We start from the raw sequence: 22655 nt of genomic DNA, 5'->3' as shown, positions 1-22655 counted from the left end.
TTGATTTGATTTATTGATATATGAAACTTAAAACTGTCCTGTGTGCAGTGGAGAGTTGCTACACCTTTGGTGCGGATAGTTTGTCTGCCATAAGGCATGAGGTCCACCTGGATACTGAAATCCAGTGTTTCACATGTGTCTATTTCCCAAAGCATTCAGCTGGGAAATACGTTACACTTTGCTCCAGTGTCAATCTTTATTTTCAGTCTTGCGTTGCTGCAAATATGTTGAAGGTGGTGAAGGTCTCATCGTTTTCTGAGACCATGTCAGCATTCTCACAATAGAATGTTGTTGGATGCGCAGTGGTTTTGCTGCTTTGGCTCCGAACTATCTGCAATGTTATCATCAAAGACGAGCGAGTCGATGCGGCAAAGCCCTTGTGCCATACTGCCAACTCCTGAGACCATGTAGAAATACTATGTTCCCAAACACTGACAGCAAAAACTTGTATGAAACAATACTGTATTCGCTGGCTGAGCAGCAACTCCATGCTTGTACTCTGTCCGTATACCCGGGGAGAACTTGACGCTTTTTGTAGCTGCATCATCACATGACCACTCATTCGATAATGGCAGTAGTTAAAAATAACTAGAGCACTGCTGCATATATTTGCATTGGAAACAAGCACCTGACTGACCTTGAAAGCAAATGCAACTTGGTTTTAGGATTAAAAAAAACAGGACGAGAATATAAGTCAAAACACACAACAATTGAAATTACTGCAACACATGAAAGATTTTTCATTTTCTGAAAGAAGTAGAGAACATGAACCCAGTTATCTTTGTGGAATGGTAATGTTAAAATTAGACTATAAGAAGAAATGCATCATGGTCAGCTGACTCAGATTTACTTCGTTAATATCTCTGAAGTGGGTTTTTGTGATTAATAACTCCCAAAACTTTAAATTAGGTCAGAGAATTCATAAAGTGGCACAGGTGGTATGTCAGAGTGAGTTTTAATGAAACTGGTAGAACAGTGATTCTCAAAACCTTTTGGTTGAAGGTCCTCTTTTAAAATGGATTAGTAACCATGGACACCCTATCTAAATTATACTAATGTATGATACTCATAATACGCAAGCGAACTCATTTTTCACGCACTTTCTTTCAATAGTACTTAAATATTTAAAAATCCCTCCTCTCATGAACAAGGTTGAACTAACCTGATGCCTACCATTAATGTTGATAACTGTAGGTCTATCTGATGATCTTCCTGCCACTTTCAATGCACCTTCATGCCCTTTTTGCATGAGACAGCCCGCCTGCTCTGTACTATACATATTGATGGTTATAGTCCACTCCTGCCTCTGGCCACTGCTCAGTTGCGTACTGCTTGGCTATTTCGCAGACACCCTGCATAGTTTTTATGGACTCAGGGATCTATGCACCCTACTTTGTTTTTTTTTTATATAAATATTATTTTGAAAATTTTTGGTCAACCAACACAGTACATTGTGCATCCTTTACACAATATTATAACAACACAAATAACAATGACCTATTTTATAAACAAAAAATGAATAAATAATAAATAACAAAAATGAAAACTAACCCTAATTGGCAACTGCCTTATCACAAGTAACACTCTCCAAAAATATAATTTAACAGTCCAATATATAATTATCTGTCGTAACGACCTATACATATTATACAGTATATATTAACAACCCTGAGAATCCTTCTGGTCCCCCCCCCCCCCCCCCCGATCCTGGGCTGCTGCTGCTGCCTTCTTTTTTCCATTCCATCTATCTTTCTGCGAGGTATTCGACGAACGGTTGCCACCGCCTGGTGAACCCTTGAGCCGACCCCCTTAGAACGAACTTAATCCGCTCTAGCTTTATAAACCCTGCCATGTCATTTATCCAGGTCTCCACCCCCGGGGGCTTGGCTTCTTTCCACATTAACAATATCCTGCGCCGGGCTACTAGGGACGCAAAGGCCAAAACATCGGCCTCTCTCGCCTCCTGCACTCCCGGCTCTTGTGCAACCCCAAATATAGCCAACCCCCAGCTTGGTTCGACCCGGACCCCCTCTACTTTTGAAAGCACCTTTGTCACCCCCATCCAAAACCCCTGTAGTGCCGGGCATGACCCAAACATATGGGTTTGATTCGCTGGGCTTCTCGAGCACCTCGCACACCTATCCTCCACCCCAAAAAATTTACTGAGCCGTGCTCCAGTCATATGCGCCCTGTGTAATACCTTAAACTGAATCAGGCTTAGCCTGGCACACGAGGACAACGAGTTTACCCTGCTTAGGGCATCTGCCCACAGCCCCTCCTCGATCTCCTCCCCCAGCTCTTCTTCCCATTTCCCTTTTAATTCATCTACCATAGTCTCCCCTTCGTCCCTCATTTCCCTATATATATCTGACACCTTACCATCCCCCACCCATGTCTTTGAGATCACTCTGTCCTGCACCTCTTGTGTCGGGAGCTGCGGGAATTCCCTCACCTGTTGCCTCGCAAAAGCCCTCAGTTGCATATACCTGAATGCATTCCCTTGGGGCAACCCATATTTCTCGGTCAGCGCTCCCAGACTCGCGAACTTCCCATCCACAAACAGATCTTTCAGTTGCGTTCTTCCTGCTCTTTGCCACATTCCATATCCCCCATCCATTCCCCCCGGGGAAAACCTATGGTTGTTTCTTATCGGGGACCCCCCCAAGGCTCCAGTCTTTCCCCTATGCCGTCTCCACTGTCCCCAAATCTTCAGTGTAGCCACCACCACCGGGCTTGTGGTGTAGTTCCTCGGTGAGAACGGCAATGGGGCTGTCACCATAGCCTGTAGGCTAGTCCCCCTACAGGACGCCCTCTCTAATCTCTTCCACGCCGCTCCCTCCTCCTCTCCCATCCACTTACTCACCATTGAAATATTAGCGGCCCAATAATACTCACTTAGGCTCGGTAGTGCCAGCCCCCCCCTATCCCTGCTACGCTGTAAGAATCCCTTCCTCACTCTCGGGGTCTTCCCGGCCCACACAAAACCCATGATGCTCTTTTCAATCCTTTTAAAAAAAGCCTTCGTGATCACCACCGGGAGGCACTGAAACACAAAGAGGAATCTCGGGAGGACCACCATCTTAACCGCCTGCACCCTCCCTGCCAGTGACAGGGATACCATATCCCATCTCTTGAAATCCTCCTCCATTTGTTCCACCAACCGCGTTAAATTTAACCTATGCAATGTGCCCCAATATTGGCTATCTGGATCCCCAGGTAACGAAAGTCCCTTGTTACCTTCCTCAACGGTAGGTCCTCTATTTCTCTACTCTGCTCCCCTGGATGCACCACAAACAACTCACTTTTCCCCATGTTCAATTTATACCCTGAAAAATCCCCAAACTCCCCAAGTATCCGCATTATTTCTGGCATCCCCTCCGCCGGGTCTGCCACGTATAGTAGCAAATCGTCCGCATACAAAGATACCCGGTGTTCTTCTCCTCCTCTAAGTACTCCCCTCCACTTCTTGGAACCCCTCAACGCTATCGCCAAGGGCTCAATCGCCAGTGCAAACAATAATGGGGACAGAGGGCATCCCTGCCTTGTCCCTCTATGGAGCCGAAAATATGCAGATCCCCGTCCATTTGTGACCACGCTCGCCATCGGGGCCCTATACAACAGCTGCACCCATCTAACATACCCCTCTCCAAAACCAAATCTCCTCAACACCTCCCACAAATAATCCCACTCCACTCTATCAAATGCTTTCTCGGCATCCATCGCCACTACTATCTCCGTTTCCCCCTCTGGTGGGGCCATCATCATTACCCCTAACAGCCTCCGTATATTCGTGTTCAGCTGTCTCCCCTTCACAAACCCAGTTTGGTCCTCGTGGACCACCCCCGGGACACATTCCTCTATTCTCATTGCCATTACCTTGGCCAGGATCTTGGCATCTACATTTAGGAGGGAAATAGGTCTATAGGACCCGCATTGTAGCGGGTCCTTTTCCTTCTTTAAGAGAAGCGATATCGTTGCTTCAGACATAGTCGGGGGCAGTTGTCCCCTTTCCTTTGCCTCATTAAAGGTCCTCGTCAATACCGGGGCGAGCAAGTCCACATATTTTCTATAGAATTCGACTGGGAATCCATCCGGTCCCGGGGCCTTTCCCGCCTGCATGCTCCTAATTCCTTTCACCACTTCTTCTACCTCGATCTGTGCTCCCAGTCCCACCCTTTCCTGCTCTTCCACCTTGGGAAATTCCAGCCGATCCAAGAAGCCCATCATTCGCTCCCTCCCATCTGGGGGTTGAGCTTCATATAATTTTTTATAAAATGTCTTGAACACTCCATTCACTCTCTCCGCTCCCCGCTCCATCTCTCCTTCCTCATCCCTCACTCCCCCTATTTTCCTCGCTGCTCCCCTTTTCCTCAATTGGTGTGCCAGCAACCTGCTCGCCTTCTCCCCATATTCGTACTGTACACCCTGTGCCTTCCTCCATTGTGCCTCTGCAGTGCCCGTAGTCAGCAAGTCAAATTCTACATGTAGCCTTTGCCTTTCCCTGTACAGTCCCTCCTCCGGTGCTTCCGCATATTGTCTGTCCACCCTCAAAAGTTCTTGCAGCAACCGCTCCCGTTCCTTACTCTCCTGCTTCCCTTTATGTGCCCTTATTGATATCAGCTCCCCTCTAACCACCGCCTTCAACGCCTCCCAGACCACTCCCACCTGGACCTCCCCATTATCATTGAGTTCCAAGTACTTTTCAATGCACCCCATCACCCTTAGACACACCCCCTCATCTGCCATTAGTCCCATGTCCATTCTCCAGGGTGGGCGCCCTCCTGTTTCCTCCCCTATCTCCAAGTCTACCCAGTGTGGAGCGTGATCCGAAATGGCTATAGCCGTATACTCCGTTCCCCTCACCTTCGGGATCAACGCCCTTCCCAGCACAAAAAAGTCTATTCGCGAGTAGACTTTATGGACATAGGAGAAAAACGAGAACTCCTTACTCCTAGGTCTGCTAAATCTCCACGGGTCTACACCTCCCATCTGCTCCATAAAATCTTTAAGTACCTTGGCTGCTGCCGGCCTCCTTCCAGTCCTGGACTTCGACCTATCCAGCCCTGGTTCCAACACCGTATTAAAATCTCCCCCCATTATCAGCTTTCCCATCTCTAGGTCCGGAATGCGTCCTAGCATCCGCCTCATAAAATTGGCATCATCCCAGTTTGGGGCATATACGTTTACCAAAACCACCGTCTCCCCCTGTAGTTTGCCACTCACCATCACGTATCTGCCCCCGTTATCCGCCACTATAGTCTTTGCCTCGAACATTACCCGCTTCCCCACTAATATAGCCACCCCCCTGTTTTTCGCATCTAGCCCCGAATGGAACACCTGCCCCACCCATCCTTTGCGTAGCCTAACCTGGTCTATCAGTTTCAGGTGCGTTTCCTGTAACATAACCACATCTGCCTTAAGTTTCTTAAGGTGTGCGAGTACCCGTGCCCTCTTTATCGGCCCGTTCAGCCCTCTCACGTTCCACGTGATCAGCCGGGTTGGGGGGCTTCCTACCCCCCCCCCCCCCCCTTGTCGATTAGCCATCACCTTTTTCCAGCTCCTCACCCGGTTCCCACGCAGCTGTATCTCCCCCAGGCGGTGCCCCCCCCGCCCATCCCCTCCCATATCAGCTCCCCCCTCTCCCCAGCAGCACAACCCAGTAATTCCCCCCTCCCACCCCCCCCCCGCTAGATCCCCCGCTAGCGTAATTACTCCCCCCATGTTGCTCCCAGAAGTCAGCAAACTCTGGCCGACCTCGGCTTCCCCCCGTGACCTCGGCTCGCACCGTGCGACGCCCCCTCCTTCCTGCTTCTCTATTCCCGCCATGATTATCATAGCGCGGGAACCAAGCCCGCGCTTCTCCCTTGGCCCCGCCCCCAATGGCCAACGCCCCATCTCCTCCACCTCCCCTCCTCCCCCCATCACCACCTGTGGAAGAGAGAAAAGTTACCACATCGCAGGATTAGTACATAAAACTCCTCTTTCCCCCCTTTTTAACCCCCCTCTTCGCCCCCCACATTCGCCCCACCACTTTGTTCAAACGTTCTTTTTAATAACCCGCTCATTCCAGTTTTTCTTCCACAATAAAAGTCCACGCTTCATCCGCCGTCTCAAAGTAGTGGTGCCTCCCTCGATATGTGACCCACAGTCTTGCCGGTTGCAGCATTCCAAATTTTGTCTTCTTTTTATGAAGCACCGCCTTGGCCCGATTAAAGCTCGCCCTCCTTCTCGCCACCACCGCACTCCAGTCTTGATAAACGCGGATCACCGCGTTCTCCCATTTACTGCTCCGAGTTTTCTTTGCCCATCTAAGGACCATTTCTCTATCCTTAAAACGGAGGAATCTCACCACTATGGCTCTGGGAATTTCTCCTGCTCTCGGTCCTCGCGCCATCACTCGGTATGCTCCCTCCACCTCCAACGGACCCGCCGGGGCCTCCGCTCCCATTAACGAGTGCAGCATCGTGCTCACATATGCCCCGACGTCCACTCCCTCCGCACCTTCAGGAAGACCAAGAATCCTCAGGTTGTTCCTCCTTGCGTTGTTCTCCAGTGCCTCCAACCTTTCCACACATCGTTCCTGATGTGCCTCATGCGTCTCTGTCTTCACCACCAGGCCCTGTATGTCGTCCTCATTCTCGGCTGCCTTTGCCTTCACGACCCGAAGCTCCCGCTCCTGGGTCTTTTGTTCCTCCTTTAGCCCTTCGATCGCCTGTAGTATCGGGGCCAACAGCTCTTTCTTCATTTCCTTTTTGAGCTCTTCCACACAGCATTTCAAGAACTCTTGTTGTTCAGGGCCCCATGTTAAACTGCCACCTTCCGACGCCATCTTGGTTTTTGCTTGCCTTCCTTGCCGCTGTTCTAAAGGATCCACTGCAATCGGCCACTTTCTCCTCCTTTTTTCATCCGTATCCAGGGGGGATTCCCTTCTGGTTTACCGCACAGTGTTTTTAGCCGTCAAAATTGCCGTTGGGGCTCCTATCAAGAGCCCAAAAGTCCATTTCACCGGGAGCTGCCGAAACGTGCGACTCAGCTGGTCATCGCCGCACCCGGAAGTCGCACCCTACTTTGTTAAAGTAACTAAAAATGCATGACAGTCCCAAGAAAGTTTTAAAAAATTAGGAATCAAATTTAATTGGTTACTGTGATGATTTAAATGTTCTGTGGAGCTTAGCTGAAGTCAAGAGAATAAATTAAAGGAGTTGATGAAAGCTCCTAAAATTGGCTTGAAGAACTGTCAAATAAATTATTAAATAATTATCATAGTTTGTTGTGAGAGGCTGTTTTATCACATTCTTAAATTAAATCACTGTGCCCTTTGTAGCCGTGATCTTTCAATTCATTGTTTTGTCAGGAGAGTGTTTTATCACTTGGATAAAGCTAAATGATTACTATATGGAGGAGAGAAATTCCTTAAACATTTAAAGACTGAGTCAACGAAAGATCATCATATTTGAGAAAATAATGTTGACTGCTTAAGGGAGGAATGTTTTATCAGGGGGAAGAAACGAATACCTTAGATGCCAGATTTTTAAAATCAAAGCATCGCATGCTGGAATCAATTAGCTGAATAACAAGTCTCTAACAAAAAGGAAAAGATTAGATTAACATTCAGGTCTACGACCTTCCGGAAGAGCCCTTTCAAATGCTTTCACTGCTACTTGGAAGGAAGAAAAGAAGTTCTATTAAATGTGTTGAAAGAACAAAATAAAATTGCAGAGCAGGGCAATGGTGAAATTAAGTGGCCAGGTCAGTGCTGCTGAAGACAAGAGTTGAAAATGTGTGACTGTGCACAGTCCAGATGGGGGATCTCCTGAAGTGGAGTGACCAGCTGAATATCATGCACAAGTGGAAATTAAATAGGTTGGGTGGAATTTAAGCTAGAATCCATGTGGGTTCTAATGAAGGGTTATAGATCTGAAATGTAAGCCCAACTATTTCTCTTTCTTCAAAGGGGCTACCAGACCTGCTGAGTGTCTTCTTCATTTTACACCTTAATAAAGGTGAAGATAAAGGGATAGTAGCTATATTATTTCTCTCACCAAGCATAGCTTGTTCGTGGACAGACTCCTCAAATGAAGCATGAGTCTTTGTTTGTGATTATCTTTGTATCTTTGCTGTGCTAATCAGGAAAGCATCAGATATATATGGTTAAATATGCAGACATATTTGATGTAGAAGCTAGATAAAGGGATTCAAAATAGTTAGAAATGTTATTTTGCAGCTTCTGTGTTGCATGAAATAATGTGAACACAGGAGTATAATTTGCGATATCTTTCAAATTGCAGGGATGTAATCACCTAGTGTAATTATCTGTGGTGATTTGAATGCTCACAGCCTTTTAAAGGTGAAAAAAAGCCATCAATGACTGTCAGTTATAAAATAAACCGTATGCCATCCCCCAATGGCCCCTGACAGCTTTCTTTTATACCTGATTCAATTTGGTTGCATGGGACAAGCAATTAAAAAATTCTAATGTGGACCTGTCATTAAGTTCTGCAGGTTCACTGCCTTCTCAGCATTTCCGGATTTCCCGCCCATTGACAGGTATTCTCCGTTCTTTCCCATCCCTGAGGTCCAATGATGGCGAAACTGTCAGAACCACTACTCTGCGAAAGACAGTCTGCCTTTTGCACTTTGCGAGGTTAAATGTAGAAATACCCAAAATGTTGTCAATGATTCACCACTCCTTTACAGGCATGCTGTTGAAGTCCACGCAGTTGGAAATGTTTCAAAATCACAAATTAACGTGGACTTCCATTTTTTTCACTATATTCCCGCTGTTAACAAAAACTTTGGAAAAGTTAAGCCTTATTGAATGAGGTATAACTAAGACATCAATGGCATACTAGGTTATAATTATTACCAAATAACTTCTCTGGCCCTACAAAACTAATTTTACATTTGTAGAATGTCAAATTTCTCCATTCTGTTGTAAAAGCTGCATAAGTTTTTAAAATAATAAACATTATTTTCTGCAGTTTATGATATTTCAACTTCTATCTAGTTCCCATATGCACATCCCAATCTTTATTTTATTTTCTGTACAATTATGAAAAGTGAATGATAAAACCTGCTTGTTATTTCTTAGTTTTCTAGCTGTGAGAAATCTTTAATATGATTGTCTGCTTAGGTTGCTTGATGATATTACTGTTGCTGGGTGCCATTAATTCCCTATAGCAAGCAGCAGAAATTAGCATTGGGAAGTTGAAATCCATGCCCTGGAGCTTGCTAGGTTTGCAGGCAACTTTTGTTGAAGTTAGTGGCAAGTTCCATCACTGACTGAAAGTTCTAGACCCGCATCATAAAATTCAGAGGGTGGGATTCTCCGTCCCACCACACCCGTTTTCTGGTGTGGCGTGCCCCCGCTGGCAGCGGGATCCTCCATCCCGGCAGCCAGCCAATGGGGTTCCCATTGTGGACACCCCCATGCCGTCGGGAAATCCGTGTGCCTGAGTGCGCTGCTGGCAAAGCGGAGGATCCCTCAGACGGAGAATCCACCCTAAATATAAATGCTATGTAGTAAGAGCATAAATTGATTCTTTTGCACATGGAAATGTAAAATATACTCAATGTGATTGTAATGTCGTTTCTTCAATATGCCAGGATTGGTTTGAATATACAGCTCCTCCTGTCTTCTGGTTGTCTGGGTTTTTCTTCACTCAAGCGTTTCTGACAGGGGGACAGCAAAATTATGCCAGGAAATATACCATTCCCATTGACCTGCTCACATTTGACTATGAAGTGCTAGAGGACAAGAATTACACTCTCCCTCCAGATGATGGTAAGAGAACGCAACTTGAACAGTAATGTGATTTTGTAATGGGTGGTTTGCCACTCTTCCACCTACTCAGCCAAACCATTAATATCATTCTGGAGTGATGTGTGCATGATAATGATGTGCACAATGAATGATGAGCATTGGTTTCAGAATGTCAATCTTATGGAAATCTTATGTCACACCATCCAAAGTGGAAAAGGGATTGGGATGTAAGGCAGGAATTCAGGGAGCTAAGGTGGAAACTTAGATCTAGGACAAACAGAGTTATTATCTCTGGGTTGTTACCCGTGCCATGTGCTAGCGAGACGAGGAATAGGGAGAGAGAGGAGTTGAACACGTGGCTACAGGGATGGTGCAGGAGGGGGGGGGGGGGGTTCAGATTTCTGGATAATTGGGGCTCATTCTGGGGTCGGTGGGACCCCTACAAATGGGATGATCTACACCTGGATCAGAGCGCTACCAATATCCTGGGGGGGGAAATTTGCTTATGCTCTTCGGGAGGGTTTAAACTAGTTCAGCAGGGGCTTGGGAACCTGAATTGTAGCTCCAGTATACAGGAGGTTGAGAGTAGTGAGGTCATGAGTAAGGTTTCAAAGTTGCAGGAGTGTACCGGCAGGCAGGAAGGTGGTTTAAAGTGTGTCTTCCTCAATGCCAGGAGCATCCACAATAAGGTGGGCAAACTTGCGGAATGGGTTGATACCTGGGACTTCGATGTTGTGGCCATTTCGGAGACATGGATAGAGCAGGGACAGGAATGGTTGTTGCAGGTGCCGGGGTTTAGATATTTCAGTATGCCCAGGGAAGGTGGTAAAAGAGGGGGAGGGGTGGCATTGTTAGCCAAGGACAGTATTACGGTGGCAGAAAGGACGTTTGATGAGGACTCGTCTACTGAGGTAGTATGGGCTGAGGTTAGAAACAGGAAAGCAGAGGTCACCCTGTTAGGAGTTTTCTATAGGCCTCCAAAAAGTTCCAGAGATGTAGAGGAAAGGATTGCAAAGATGATTCTGGATAGAAGCGAAAGCAACAGGGTAGTTGTTATGGGGGACTTTAACTTTCCAAATATTGACTGGAAACGTTATAGTTCAAGTAATTTAGATGGGTCAGTTTTTGTCCAATGTGTGCAGGAGGGTTTCCTGACACAGTACATAGATAGGCCAACAAGAGGTGAGGCCATATTGGATTTGGTACTGGGTAATGAACCAGGACAGGAGTTAGATTTGGAGGTAGGTGAGCACTTTGGTGATAGTGACCACAATTCGATTATGTTTACTTTAGTGATGGAAAGGGACAGGTATATACCGCAGGGCAAGAGTTATATCTGGGGGAAAGGCAATTATGATGCAATGAGGCAAGACTTAGGATGCATTGGATGGAGAGGAAAACTGCAGGGGATGGGCACAATGGAAATGTGGAGCTTGTCAAGGAACAGCTACTGCGTGTCCTTGATAAGTATGTACCTGTCAGGCAGGGAGGAAGTGGTCGAGCAAGGGAACTGTGGTTTACTAAAGCAGTCGAAACACTTGTCAAGAGGAAGAAGGAGGCTTATGTAAAGATGAGACATGAAGGTTCAGTTAGGGCGCTCGAGAGTTACAAGTTAGCCAGGAAGGACCTAAAGAGAGAGCTAAGAAGAGCCAGGAGGGGACATAAGAAGTCTTTGGCAGGTAGGATCAAGGATAACCCTAAAGCTTTCTATAGATATGTCAGGTATAAAAGAATGACTAGGGTAAGAGTAGGGCCGTCAAGGACAGTAGTGGGAAGTTGTGCGTGGAGTCCGAGGAGATAGGAGAGGCACTAAATGAATATTTTTCGTCAGTATTCACACAGGAAAAAGACAATGTTGTCAATGAGAAAACTGAGATTCAGGCTACTAGACTAGAAGGGCTTGAGGTTCATAAGGAGGAGGTGTTAGCAATTCTGGAAAGTGTGAAAATAGATAAGTCCCCTGGGCCGGATGGGATTTATCCGAGGATTCTCTGGGAAGCTAGGGAGGAGATTGCTGAGCTTTTGGCTTTGATCTTTAAGTCATCTTTGTCTACAGGAATAGTGCCAGAAGACTGGAGGATAGCAAATGTCCCCTTGTTCAAGAAGGGGAGTAGAGACAACCCTGGTAACTATAGACCAGTGAGCCTTACTTCTGTTGTGGGCAAAATCTTGGAAAGGTTTATAAGAGATAGGATGTATAATCATCTGGAAAGGAATAATTTGATTAGAGATAGTCAACACGGTTTTGTGAAGGGTAGGTTGTGCATCACAAACCTTATTGAGTTCTTTGAGAAGGTGACCAAACAGGTGGATGAGGGTAAAGCAGTTGATGTGGTGTATATGGATTTCAGTAAAGCATTTGATAAGGTTCCCCACGGTAGGATACTGCAGAAAATACAGAAGCATGGGATTCAGGGTGATTTAGCAGTTTGGATCAGAAATTGGCTAGCTGGAAGAAGACAAAGGGTGGTGGTTGATGGGAAACGTTCAGACTGGAGTCCAGTTACTAGTGGTGTACCACAAGGATCTGTTTTGGGGCCACTGTTGTTTGTCATTTTTATAAATGACCTGGAGGAGGGCATAGAAGGATGGATGAGTAAATTTGCAGATGACACTAAAGTCGGTGGAGATGTGAACAGTGCGGAAGGATGTTACAAGTTACAGAGGGACATAGATAAGCTGCAGTGCTGGGCTGAGAGGTGGCAAATGGAGTTTAATGCAGAAATGTGTGAGGTGATTCATTTTGGAAGGAATAACAGGAAGACAGAGTACTGGGCTAATGGTAAGATTCTTGGCAGTGTGGATGAGCAGAGAGATCTCGGTGTCCATGTACATAGATCCCTGAAAGTTGCCACCCAGATTGAGAGGGTTGTTAAGAAGGCGTACAGTGTGTTAGCTTTTATTGGTAGAGGGATTGAGTTTTGGAGCCATGAGGTCATGTTGCAGCTGTACAAAACTGGTGCGGCCGCATTTGGAGTATTGCGTGCAATTCTGGTCGCCGCATTATAGGAAGGATGTGGAAGCATTGGAAAGGGTGCAGAGGAGATTTACCAGAATGTTGCCTGGTATGGAGGGAAGATCTTTATGAGGAAACGCTGAGGGACTTGAGGCTGTTTTCGTTAGAGAGAAGGTTAAGAGGCGACTTAATTGAGGCATACAAGATGATCAGAGGATTGGATAGGGTGGACAGTGAAAGCCTTTTTCCTCGGATCGTGATGTCTAGCACGAGGGGACATAGCTTTAAATTGAGGGGAGATTGATATAGGACAGATGTCAGAGGTAGGTTCTTTACTCAGAGTAGTAAGGGCGTGGAATGCCCTGCCTGCAACAGTAGTGGACTCGCCAACACTAAGGGCATTCAAATGGTCATTGGATAGACATATGTACGATAAGGGAATAGTGTAGATGGGCTTTAGAGTGGTTTCACAGGTCGGCGCAACATCGAGGGCCGAAGGGCCTGTACAGTGCTGCAATGTTCTATGTTCCAAGTTCTATTTTGTTTCCCTAGATTAAATTATCTGTTATTAGAAAGTTGGTAACTACTTCTTATTGGCCGTGATTGGCACAGAGGCACGTGGCAACGTACTACCCCTGCAAATTCCATCGGATTGTCATTTTTGGGATGGTGTTCCTGGTTTCCACAGATGTGGAAGGCCATGGCAAAACCTACAACTGTGCAACGTTCGACGTACAACAGTTCACTATTCCATATGCTGGTTCCATAGTCCTGGACTGCAAGTACAATCAATCATCCTAGGTGCCACAGATGTTCTGTATTGTAGAGACTAAAGGCCCAGTGATGACAGATCTACCGGCATGCAATGATCTCGCACTAGTGATGATCCATGGAATTAGTCAGATGTCATTTGGCAAATCAACCTCTGAAACTGCTTCTGTCATCTCAGTTCACAACTTAATATTCAAATTTCCAGAATGTTTTGACAAAATTAGCAGTTTTAAGGGAGCTGCAACACTACGATTGCATCTACAAATCCATTAACTGATCTGGTACCTTTTGCTGCAAATGCCAGCAACTACAAAAAGAAATGATGAAAGATTCCACACTATAGAATCTGTGGAAAACCATCATTGAAGGATGGCCTGGTTCGATTTAGCATTTTGGTCTTATTAGGACGAGCTAGGCACCTTTCGGGAGTCATTTATAAAGGCAGACAAGTTTAGAGTTGGGCCAATAAATTCGGATTCACAGTCCCACAGAAGGGAAGTGGTGACCTGCTGATGTGACAAAGATTTATTCGTTACCGAGGTCCTATGAAGTCATTACACACAAAAGTGAGATGTAACCGAGGACAAATCAGATACATTCCAGATCCTCAACCACTATGCAGTTCTATTGTAGAATCATACAATTTACACTGCAGAAGGAGGCCATTGGGCCCATCGAGTCTGCGCCAGCCCTTGGAAAGAACACACTACTTATGCCTCCAACCTATCCCAGTAACCCCACCTAACCTTTTGGACACTAAAGGACAATGAAGCATAGTCGACCCACCTAACGTGCACATCTTTGGACTGTGGGAAGAAACTGGAGCACCCGGAGGAAACCCACACAGACACGGGTAAAAAGTGAAAACTCCACACAGTCAGTCACCCGAGGCCGGAATTGAACCCGGGATACTGAAGCTGTGAGGCAGCAGCGCTAACCACTGTTCCACCATGCTGTATCGAGGACAAAGTCCCGAATGAAACCAGGAGCAACATCTAAGAAAAGCAATCCCATAAATAACTGAGTAATTAAATACACCTCCAGACAAGATCACCATTATAAGATCTGGACATGCCAGCAGATGCCCTTTACGCTTTAGAGACTATTAAATTCACTTGTTCTGTACACTTATATAGGGAAGGGGGCAGAAGTCTCATTGTCATCAAGGATTCGGGCCTGCATGCCATCGTGGAACTGTCAAACCATCTGAATGAATTTGTCTGGGCACCCAAACTTGCTCATAATCTTCCAGAGTCCTACACAGCTAACAGTGTTGAAGGATTCAGTTAGGTCAACAAAGTTGGTGTATAGGTCAGCATTTTGATCTTCGCATTTCTCATGCAGTTGGCGAGCAGCAAGCATCATGTCGCTAATTCCCCTACCTTTTCTGAAACCACACTAGCTCTCCAGAAGTAAACTCTGCTCAAGATGTAATATGAGCCGGTGTAGAAGGATTCTGGCAAGAATCTTAACAGCAACAGGCGAAATATTCCTCTGTGATTGTCACAGGACTGGTGGTTGGCAGAATTGCCAAGGCCAGTGTGTCCTTCGGACGACTTTGCTATTTATTATGGGAACTGTCGCACGTTTCAGTCCCAACAGCATCGCCAATACTGTGCAAATATTAATGATGTTGGTGAACCACAAGCCTTCCCTTATATTGATCAAATGACCACACAACCAGTTAGTTAGTTCAAAAGATGGTTTATTTACATACACAAGGGTTATGTCAACATTCAAACACAATATCTACTATGAGTTAAACTACACCTATCAGCTACAATAACCTACACTTAACTTCAGGGTGACCGGCACTGTGCAAATGGATAAAGGCCTTTATCTGGATTTCACTTGGCTGGTTCGAAGAAAGTGGCTCTGTCTCTGCTGGGCTCATCCGTCAGGTAGCGATCGTTGGTCTTGAACTTGGCTGGCTGTTCCTGCTACAATTGGTTTGGCACAGGCCGGATCCAAAAGAGACAGAACACATGCTCTTTGGGGGGGTTTAAACTAATGCAGCAGGGGCATGGGAACCTGGATTGTAGTTTTAGGGTAAGGGAGAATGAGAGTATAGAGGTCAGGAGCACAGATTTGACGTCGCAGGAGGGGCCAGTGTTCAGGTAGGTGGTTTGAAGTGTGTCTACTTCAATGCCAGGAGTATACGAAATAAGGTAGGGGAACTGGCAGCATGGGTTGGTACCTGGGACTTCAATGTTGTGGCCATTTCGGAGACATGGATAGAGCAGGGACAGGAATGGATGTTGCAGGTTCCGGGGTTTAGGTGTTTTAGTAAGCTCAGAGAAGGAGGCAAAAGAGGGGGAGGTGTGGCACTGCTAGTCAAGAGCAGTATTACGGTGGCGGAGAGGATGCTAGATGGGGACTCATCTTCCGAGGTAGTATAGGCTGAGGTTAGAAACAGGAAAGGAGAGGTCACCCTGTTGGGAGTTTTCTATAGGCCTCCAAATAGTTCTAGGGATGTAGAGGAAAGGATGGCGAAGATGATTCTGGATAAGAGCGAAAGTAACAGGGTAGTTATTATGGGAGACTTTAACTTTCCAAATATTGACTGGAAAAGATATAGTTCGAGTACATTAGATGGGTCGTTTTTTGTACAGTGTGTGCAGGAGGGTTTCCTGACACAATATGTTGACAGGCCAACAAGAGGCGAGGCCACGTTGGATTTGGTTTTGGGTAATGAACCAGGCCAGGTGTTGGATTTGGAGGTAGGAGTGCACTTTGGGGACAGTGACCACAATTCGGTGACGTTTACGTTAATGATGGAAAGGGATAAGTATACACTGCAGGGCAAGAGTTATAGCTGGGGGAAGGGCAATTATGATGCCATTAGACGTGACTTGGGGGGGTAGGGTGGAGAAGTAGGCTGCAAGTGTTGGGCACACTGGATAAGTGGAGCTTGTTCAAGGATCAGCTACTGCGTGTTCTTGATAAGTATGTACCGGTCAGGCAGGGAGGAAGACGTAGTGCGAGGGAACCGTGGTTTACCAAAGAAGTGGAATCTCTTGTTAAGAGGAAGAAGGAGGCCTATGTGAAGATGAGGTGTGAAGTTTCAGTTGGGGTGATGGATAGTTACAAGGTAGCGAGGAAGGATCTAAAGAGAGAGCTAAGATGAGCAAGGAGGGGACATGAGAAGTATTTGGCAGGTAGGATCAAGGAAAACCCAAAAGCTTTCTATAGGTATGTCAGGAATAAGCGAATGACTAGGGAAAGAGTAGGACCAGTCAAGGACAGGGATGGGAAGTTGTGTGTGGAGTCTGAAGAGATAGGCGAGATACTAAATGAATATTTTTTGTCAGTATTCACTCAGGAAAAAGATAATGTTGTGGAGGAGAATGCTGAGACCCAGGCTATTAGAATAGATGGCATTGAGGTACGTAGGGAAGAGGTGTTGGCAATTCTGGACAGGCTGAAAATAGATAAGTCCCCGGGGCCTGATGGGATTTATCCTAGGAGTCACTGGGAGGCCAGGGAAGAGATTGCTGGACCTTTGGCTTTGATTTTTATGTCATCATTGGCTACAGGAATAGTGCGAGAGGACTGGAGGATAGCAAATGTGGTCCCTTTGTTCAAAAAGGGGAGCAGAGACAACCCCGGCAACTATAGACCGGTGAGCCTCACGTCTGTAGTGGGTAAAGTCTTGGAGGGGATTATAAGAGACAAGATTTATAATCATCTAGATAGGAATAATATGATCAGGGATAGTCAGCATGGCTTTGTGAAGGGTAGGTCATGCCTCACAAACCTTATCGAGTTCTTTGAGAAGGTGACTGAACAGGTAGACGAGGGTAGAGCAGTTGATGTGGTATATGGATTTAAATCAATGGAAATATATTGAGGTGAATGTCGTTTGTGGATGTGAATGTTGTGACATTGCTGGTGAGGAAACTCAGAAAATGCAATCTCGCTGGCAAAAATCGATTTTCCAATTCTCCTGGGATTTCCGCCCATGCTGCCGCTCCCACAGATGTGAGAGCTCAAAATTGCCCCCATTATCTGAGATCCTTCTGTGGGGATAATTGAAATGTGAACTCAAAGTGCTGTAAGGATTCTGCCAGCCAACACCCAAAGATAGTCACAGCTTTGGCCAGCACTGTCACCAACCTTTTGGGTCAGTTTTCTTACTCAATTGACTGTTCTCCCTCCCCCCTCCCCAACACTACACCTCATGCCAGTCCCTTGACACATTCCTTTTCCATGCACCCCACCCCCACTCCCTAACTCAACCCCTCCCAATCACCACTTATTCACCCTTGCTGCTCCTCTGCCTCCATGCAAGCTGCCATTCTCCTGCTTCCTTCCTTTGTGCCAAAGAGTTCAAAGAAAACCTCTGACCTTACACACAATTGCACAAAGCTGACTAGTGCACATCACTTTTAAACAAATGATGTGAACCAGGTGCCCTGAGATCTTCGTGTGCTACTAATTTCATATTGAAGGTGGGACATAATTTTGTCATGTGAGAGAACCTTTAAGAACTGGGTGTTTATTAAATAGCTGTAGTGGATGGGCCTTTAATAAATGGGTATTTATCAAATAGCTGCAGTGTTGTCAGAGTGTGGGTGGAGCTGGCCTATCTGTCTTTCACTTTTGCTTTGGGCTGTCTGCTACAGGGTGTGTTTTAGTTTCGTTTTGAGAGCTGGATAGCTGCAGGCAAAGAAAGGAGCTGTATAAGAATCTCTCTCTGCAATCTAAAGACTGTCTCCCGATCAATTGGGTGATTTCAAAGTGCTGACTGCTCTCAGTAGAGAATTTAAACCTGGGGCGCGATTCTCCGACCCCCCACCGGGTCGGAGAATCGCCGTGGGCCGTCGTGAATCCCGCCCCCGCTGCCCGCCGAATTCTCCGAAGGGAGAAAAGTCGGAGGGGCGTCAATCGCGCCGCACGCCTCGGAGAATGGCACGGGCGGGTGCGAGGCAATGGACTTCGGGGCTGCCGATATTCTCCCGTCTGGATGGGCCGAAGTCCAAACACCTTTAAATCGGCGTCAACCAGTGCTCATGGTTGACGCCGACCAGCGTGGAGGTGGGTGACGGCCTGGGGGTTTGGCCGCTGGAGAGGGGATGGCGTGGCCGCAGTCTGTGTGTGGGGGAGAGGTGTGTGTAGGGTTGTGTGTGTGTGTGTGCGGCGGGGGGGGGTTAGAGTGGGGTGGGCTCCGGGGGAGTGCCGGGAGAGGGGGTGAGTGCCGGGAACGGGAGGATGACTGCCGGGGATGGGGGGGGGGGGGGGTCCATGCCGGCGAGGGGGACGGGGAGGTGCGTGCCAGGGAGGGTGACGGGGGGGGGGTGCGTGCCGGGGAGGTGATGGGGAGGTGCGTGCCAGGGAGGGGGAAGGGGGGGGGTCCGTGCCGGGGAGGGGGACGGGAGGGGGGTTCCGTGCCGGGGAGGGGGACGGGGAGGTGCGTGCCGGGGAGGGGGTCGGGGTGCATGCCGGGGAGGGGGACAGGGAGGTGTGTGCCGGAGAGGGGGACGGGGGGGTGCGAGCCGGGGAGGGGATGGGGAGGTGCGTGCCAGGGAGGGGGACGGGGGGGGTCCGTGCCGGGGAGGGGGACGGGAGGGGGGTTCCGTGCGTGCCGGGGAGGGGGACGGGGAGGTGTGTGCCGGGGAGGGGGTTGGGGTGCATGCCGGGGAGGGGGACAGGGAGGTGTGTGCCGGGGAGGGGGACGGGGCGGTGCGTGCCAGGGAGGGGGACGGGGCGGGGGGGTTGCCAGGGAGGAGGACGGGGAGGTGCGTGCCGGGGAGGGGGACGGGGAGGTGTGTGCCGGAGAGGGGGACGGGGGGGTGCGAGCCGGGGAGGGGATGGGGAGGTGCGTGCCAGGGAGGGGGACGGGGGGGGGTCCGTGCCGGGGAGGGGGACGGGAGGGGGGTTCCGTGCGTGCCGGGGAGGGGGACGGGGAGGTGTGTGCCGGGGAGGGGGTTGGGGTGCATGCCGGGGAGGGGATGGGGAGGTGCGTGCCAGGGAGGGGGACGGGGGGGGGTCCGTGCCGGGGAGGGGGACGGGAGGGGGGTTCCGTGCGTGCCGGGGAGGGGGACGGGGAGGTGTGTGCCGGGGAGGGGGTTGGGGTGCATGCCGGGGAGGGGGACAGGGAGGTGTGTGCCGGGGAGGGGGACGGGGCGGTGCGTGCCAGGGAGGGGGACGGGGCGGGGGGGTTGCCAGGGAGGAGGACGGGGAGGTGTGTGCCGGGGAGGGGGACGGGGAGGTGAGTGCCGGGGAGGGGGACGGGGAGGTGCGTGCCGGGGAGGGGGACGGGGAGGTGCGTGCCGGGGAGGGGGACGGGGGACGGGGTCCGTGCCGTGGAGGGGGGGTGCGAGGGCAAGTGAGTTTGTTCACCTGGCCAGATGCCAGCCTCCAACAGTCACGCCCATGCGGTCCATGCCACCTGGCTGGGGGGAGGAGGGGGTAAGGGCAATGATGACATGTCGCCCCCCCCCCGCAGGCCGTCTTGTTTTCCGGTCATCCAGCGATGTTGGCCGCCATGGCGGCAGCCGCAAATGTCCATGTTGCCCTGGATGAGAAGGAGGATGAGGAGCGTGCCAGAGAGGCGGCGCAGGCTGCCGCAGAGGGGCAGGCGGCAGCCGACCAGGCTGGAGGGACACCTGACCGACAGGACAAGGAGGGGGAGGAGGATGTCACGGCGCCACGGCAACGGAGGCACCCGAGGACGCCCCGTGTGTACCGGCCCCGGCTGTCGTAGCAGTACCTCACGGACTGGGAATGCAGGAGGAGACTCCGGATGAGCCGGGAAACCGTGGCACACATCTGCCACACCTGTCACCGCGTGGCACTGGCGGGGGACACCCTCTCCACGTGTCCGTCAAGGTTAAGGTGGCCCTGAACTTTTACGCCACGGGGTCATTCCAGGCACCGAGTGGGGACCTGTCCGGCATTTCGCAGACCTCGGTGCACCGGTGCATCCGGGCAGTGACAGACGCCCTACATGCCATTGCGCACCACTACATCCGCTTCCCTGTGGACCGGGCCAGCCAAGATGCCCAGGCCGTGAGCTTCTCTGCCGTGGCCGGGTTCCCCATGGTCCAGGGCGCGATTGATGGGATGCACGTCACCGTGCGGCCACCTGCAGATAACAGGGCCGTGTTCACCAATAGGAAGGGGACCTATTTGATGAACATACAGGTGGTCTGCGACCACCGCATGATGATCCTGCACGTCTGCGCCCGTTACCTGGGCAGTGTACACGACTCATACGTGTTGTCGCGGTCATACATCCCCGGCATGTACAAGGGACGCCAGCCCCGGCTGAGGGGCTGGTTGCTGGGCGACAGGGGCTACCCATTGCGATCGTGGCTGATGACGCCTATATGGAGGCCACGCAATGAGGCAGAGAACCGCTACAATGATGCCCATGTAGCGACAAGGGGAGTGATAGAGAGGTGCTTTGGCATGCTCAAAATGTGTTTCAGGTGCCTGGACCTCTCAGGGGGCGCCCTCCAGTATCGGTCAGATAGGGTCGGCCGCATCATTGTGGTGTGCTGCGTCCTGCACAATATAGCCCAGCAGAGGGGTGATGTGCCGCAGGCAGAGGACGGCGCAGTGGAGGAGCAGCAGGAAGAGGCGCAGTCCTCCCCAGATGAGGGGGATGGGGGCAATGGTCAGGGCAGATGGGCTTGACATGGGCAGGTGGCTGTCCACCGTTACCGGCTGGGCCAGCGGGCACGGGACAGGCTGATAGACGCCCGCCTCACTGACTAGATGGGCGTGGGAATCTGGTAGTATGGCCACAGACCGCACACCATGGCAACACCCGACATCCCTCACCCCCCCACCCATCCACCCACCCAGCACCCTCACCCCCCTCCGCAACCCCACTCGCCCCACCCGCATGCACACCACCTCCCCATTGCCGATCCACCTGCGGCACAACGGGCCGGGCTCACACAGTTGACGGTGGAAGCGTGTCTATTGCAGGCCGTGGAGGATGATGACAACCCGCTCTGCGATGAGCTCCTGGCTTCACATCGTTGGACGATGTCTGACCCATGGCCACAGTACCACCATCCACCCGGACCATCCCTGCATGCGGCTGTGACACTGCAGCGCACGGTCCCGTCCTCTGCCCGGGGGCATGTTGAGAGCGGCCCAGGGGAAAGGCAGCTTCTGTAGGTGTAACATTGACTTTAATAACGAAAGCAGTTCATGCACGTGCCCTAGCCCCTAAAACCCACCTGTGCCCTGCACCCATGCCAACTTACTCAGTGTTTAATTGTTTGGCCTTACGGGCCCTTTGACTACGCCTAGGTGTTTCCCCAGACGGTACAGCAGAACTGGAGATGGACTCCTGTGATTCCTGCCCTCTGACACGGGATCCCTTTAGCGGCCCCTGGGGCGTCCTGGCCTAGATGGGCCAGGCTGCGGCCCGGGCGACTGGAATGGCGAGCTGCCAGCCTGCCCTGCCCGTTGCCCACGGACGGAAGGGGGGGGAGCCCGAGGGGTTGAGGTGTACCGGGACCTCCCCTACAATGGGACCCAGAACGGGCCCCAGCACCTGCTCCTTCCTCGGGGTGCCCGATGGCCCCCGGGCATCTACATGGGTGGGGGATGCGAACGGACTGACCATCCGACGCCCTCCCGACATCTGGCGCTGCCAGTCCTGGAGGCCCGTGCTGGTATCGACAAGGGTCTGCAGGTTTGCAGCCATGGAGCTCAGGGAGTTGGCAATCCCTGTCTGTGACTGTGCGACGCCGGCTAGCACATGGGCAATGGCGCCGATGCCCTCAGCGATGGCCTGCAGGGATTGGACCATTGCCTGCTGAGACTGGGCCACGGAGTTGAGCGCCTCTGCCATCTGCCGCAGGCTCTGGCTCTGGCTCATGGCCTCCTGTGAGAGGGCAGCCATGTCCTGGGCCACAGACGCCGCCTGCACAGAAAGCCCCAGGCCTTGCATACTGCTCCCCATGTCTGACACCGTCGCACCCATTGCCTCCACCGCGGACGCCACCCTTGCGGTTTCGACCTGGGTGGCACGCATGACTGGACCACTGCCAGCTCCTGGACACGGGTGGACTCCTCCACCTGCGACTGCAGCCGCCGCAAGCTGGCCGTCACCCTCTTCGCTCGTACCAGGTTTGGTGGTTGCATCGGACCTATGGGTGAGTGTGGTAACTCCAGGAACCCGGGATCCATCTGGGCGGCAGA

The 22655-nt window shown here is 50.2% G+C and overlaps 1 protein-coding gene across 1 annotated transcript in view; it reads left to right on the top strand.

The window, feature by feature from the left end:
* dnah7 (dynein, axonemal, heavy chain 7) overlaps positions 1 to 22655 on the top strand; it is a 570689-nt gene that overhangs the window by 541042 nt on the left and 6992 nt on the right. The window contains exon 62 of the mRNA XM_072478629.1: positions 9607 to 9784. Coding sequence (XP_072334730.1) covers positions 9607 to 9784 — 178 coding nt within the window. The remainder of the gene's footprint in view (positions 1 to 9606; positions 9785 to 22655) is intronic.

This window comes from Scyliorhinus torazame, chromosome 2 (genome assembly GCF_047496885.1).
Source record: "Scyliorhinus torazame isolate Kashiwa2021f chromosome 2, sScyTor2.1, whole genome shotgun sequence".
NCBI lineage: Eukaryota > Metazoa > Chordata > Chondrichthyes > Carcharhiniformes > Scyliorhinidae > Scyliorhinus > Scyliorhinus torazame.
Note: the sequence above shows the minus strand (reverse complement) of the source record. Positions and strands in the feature narration are given on the sequence as shown.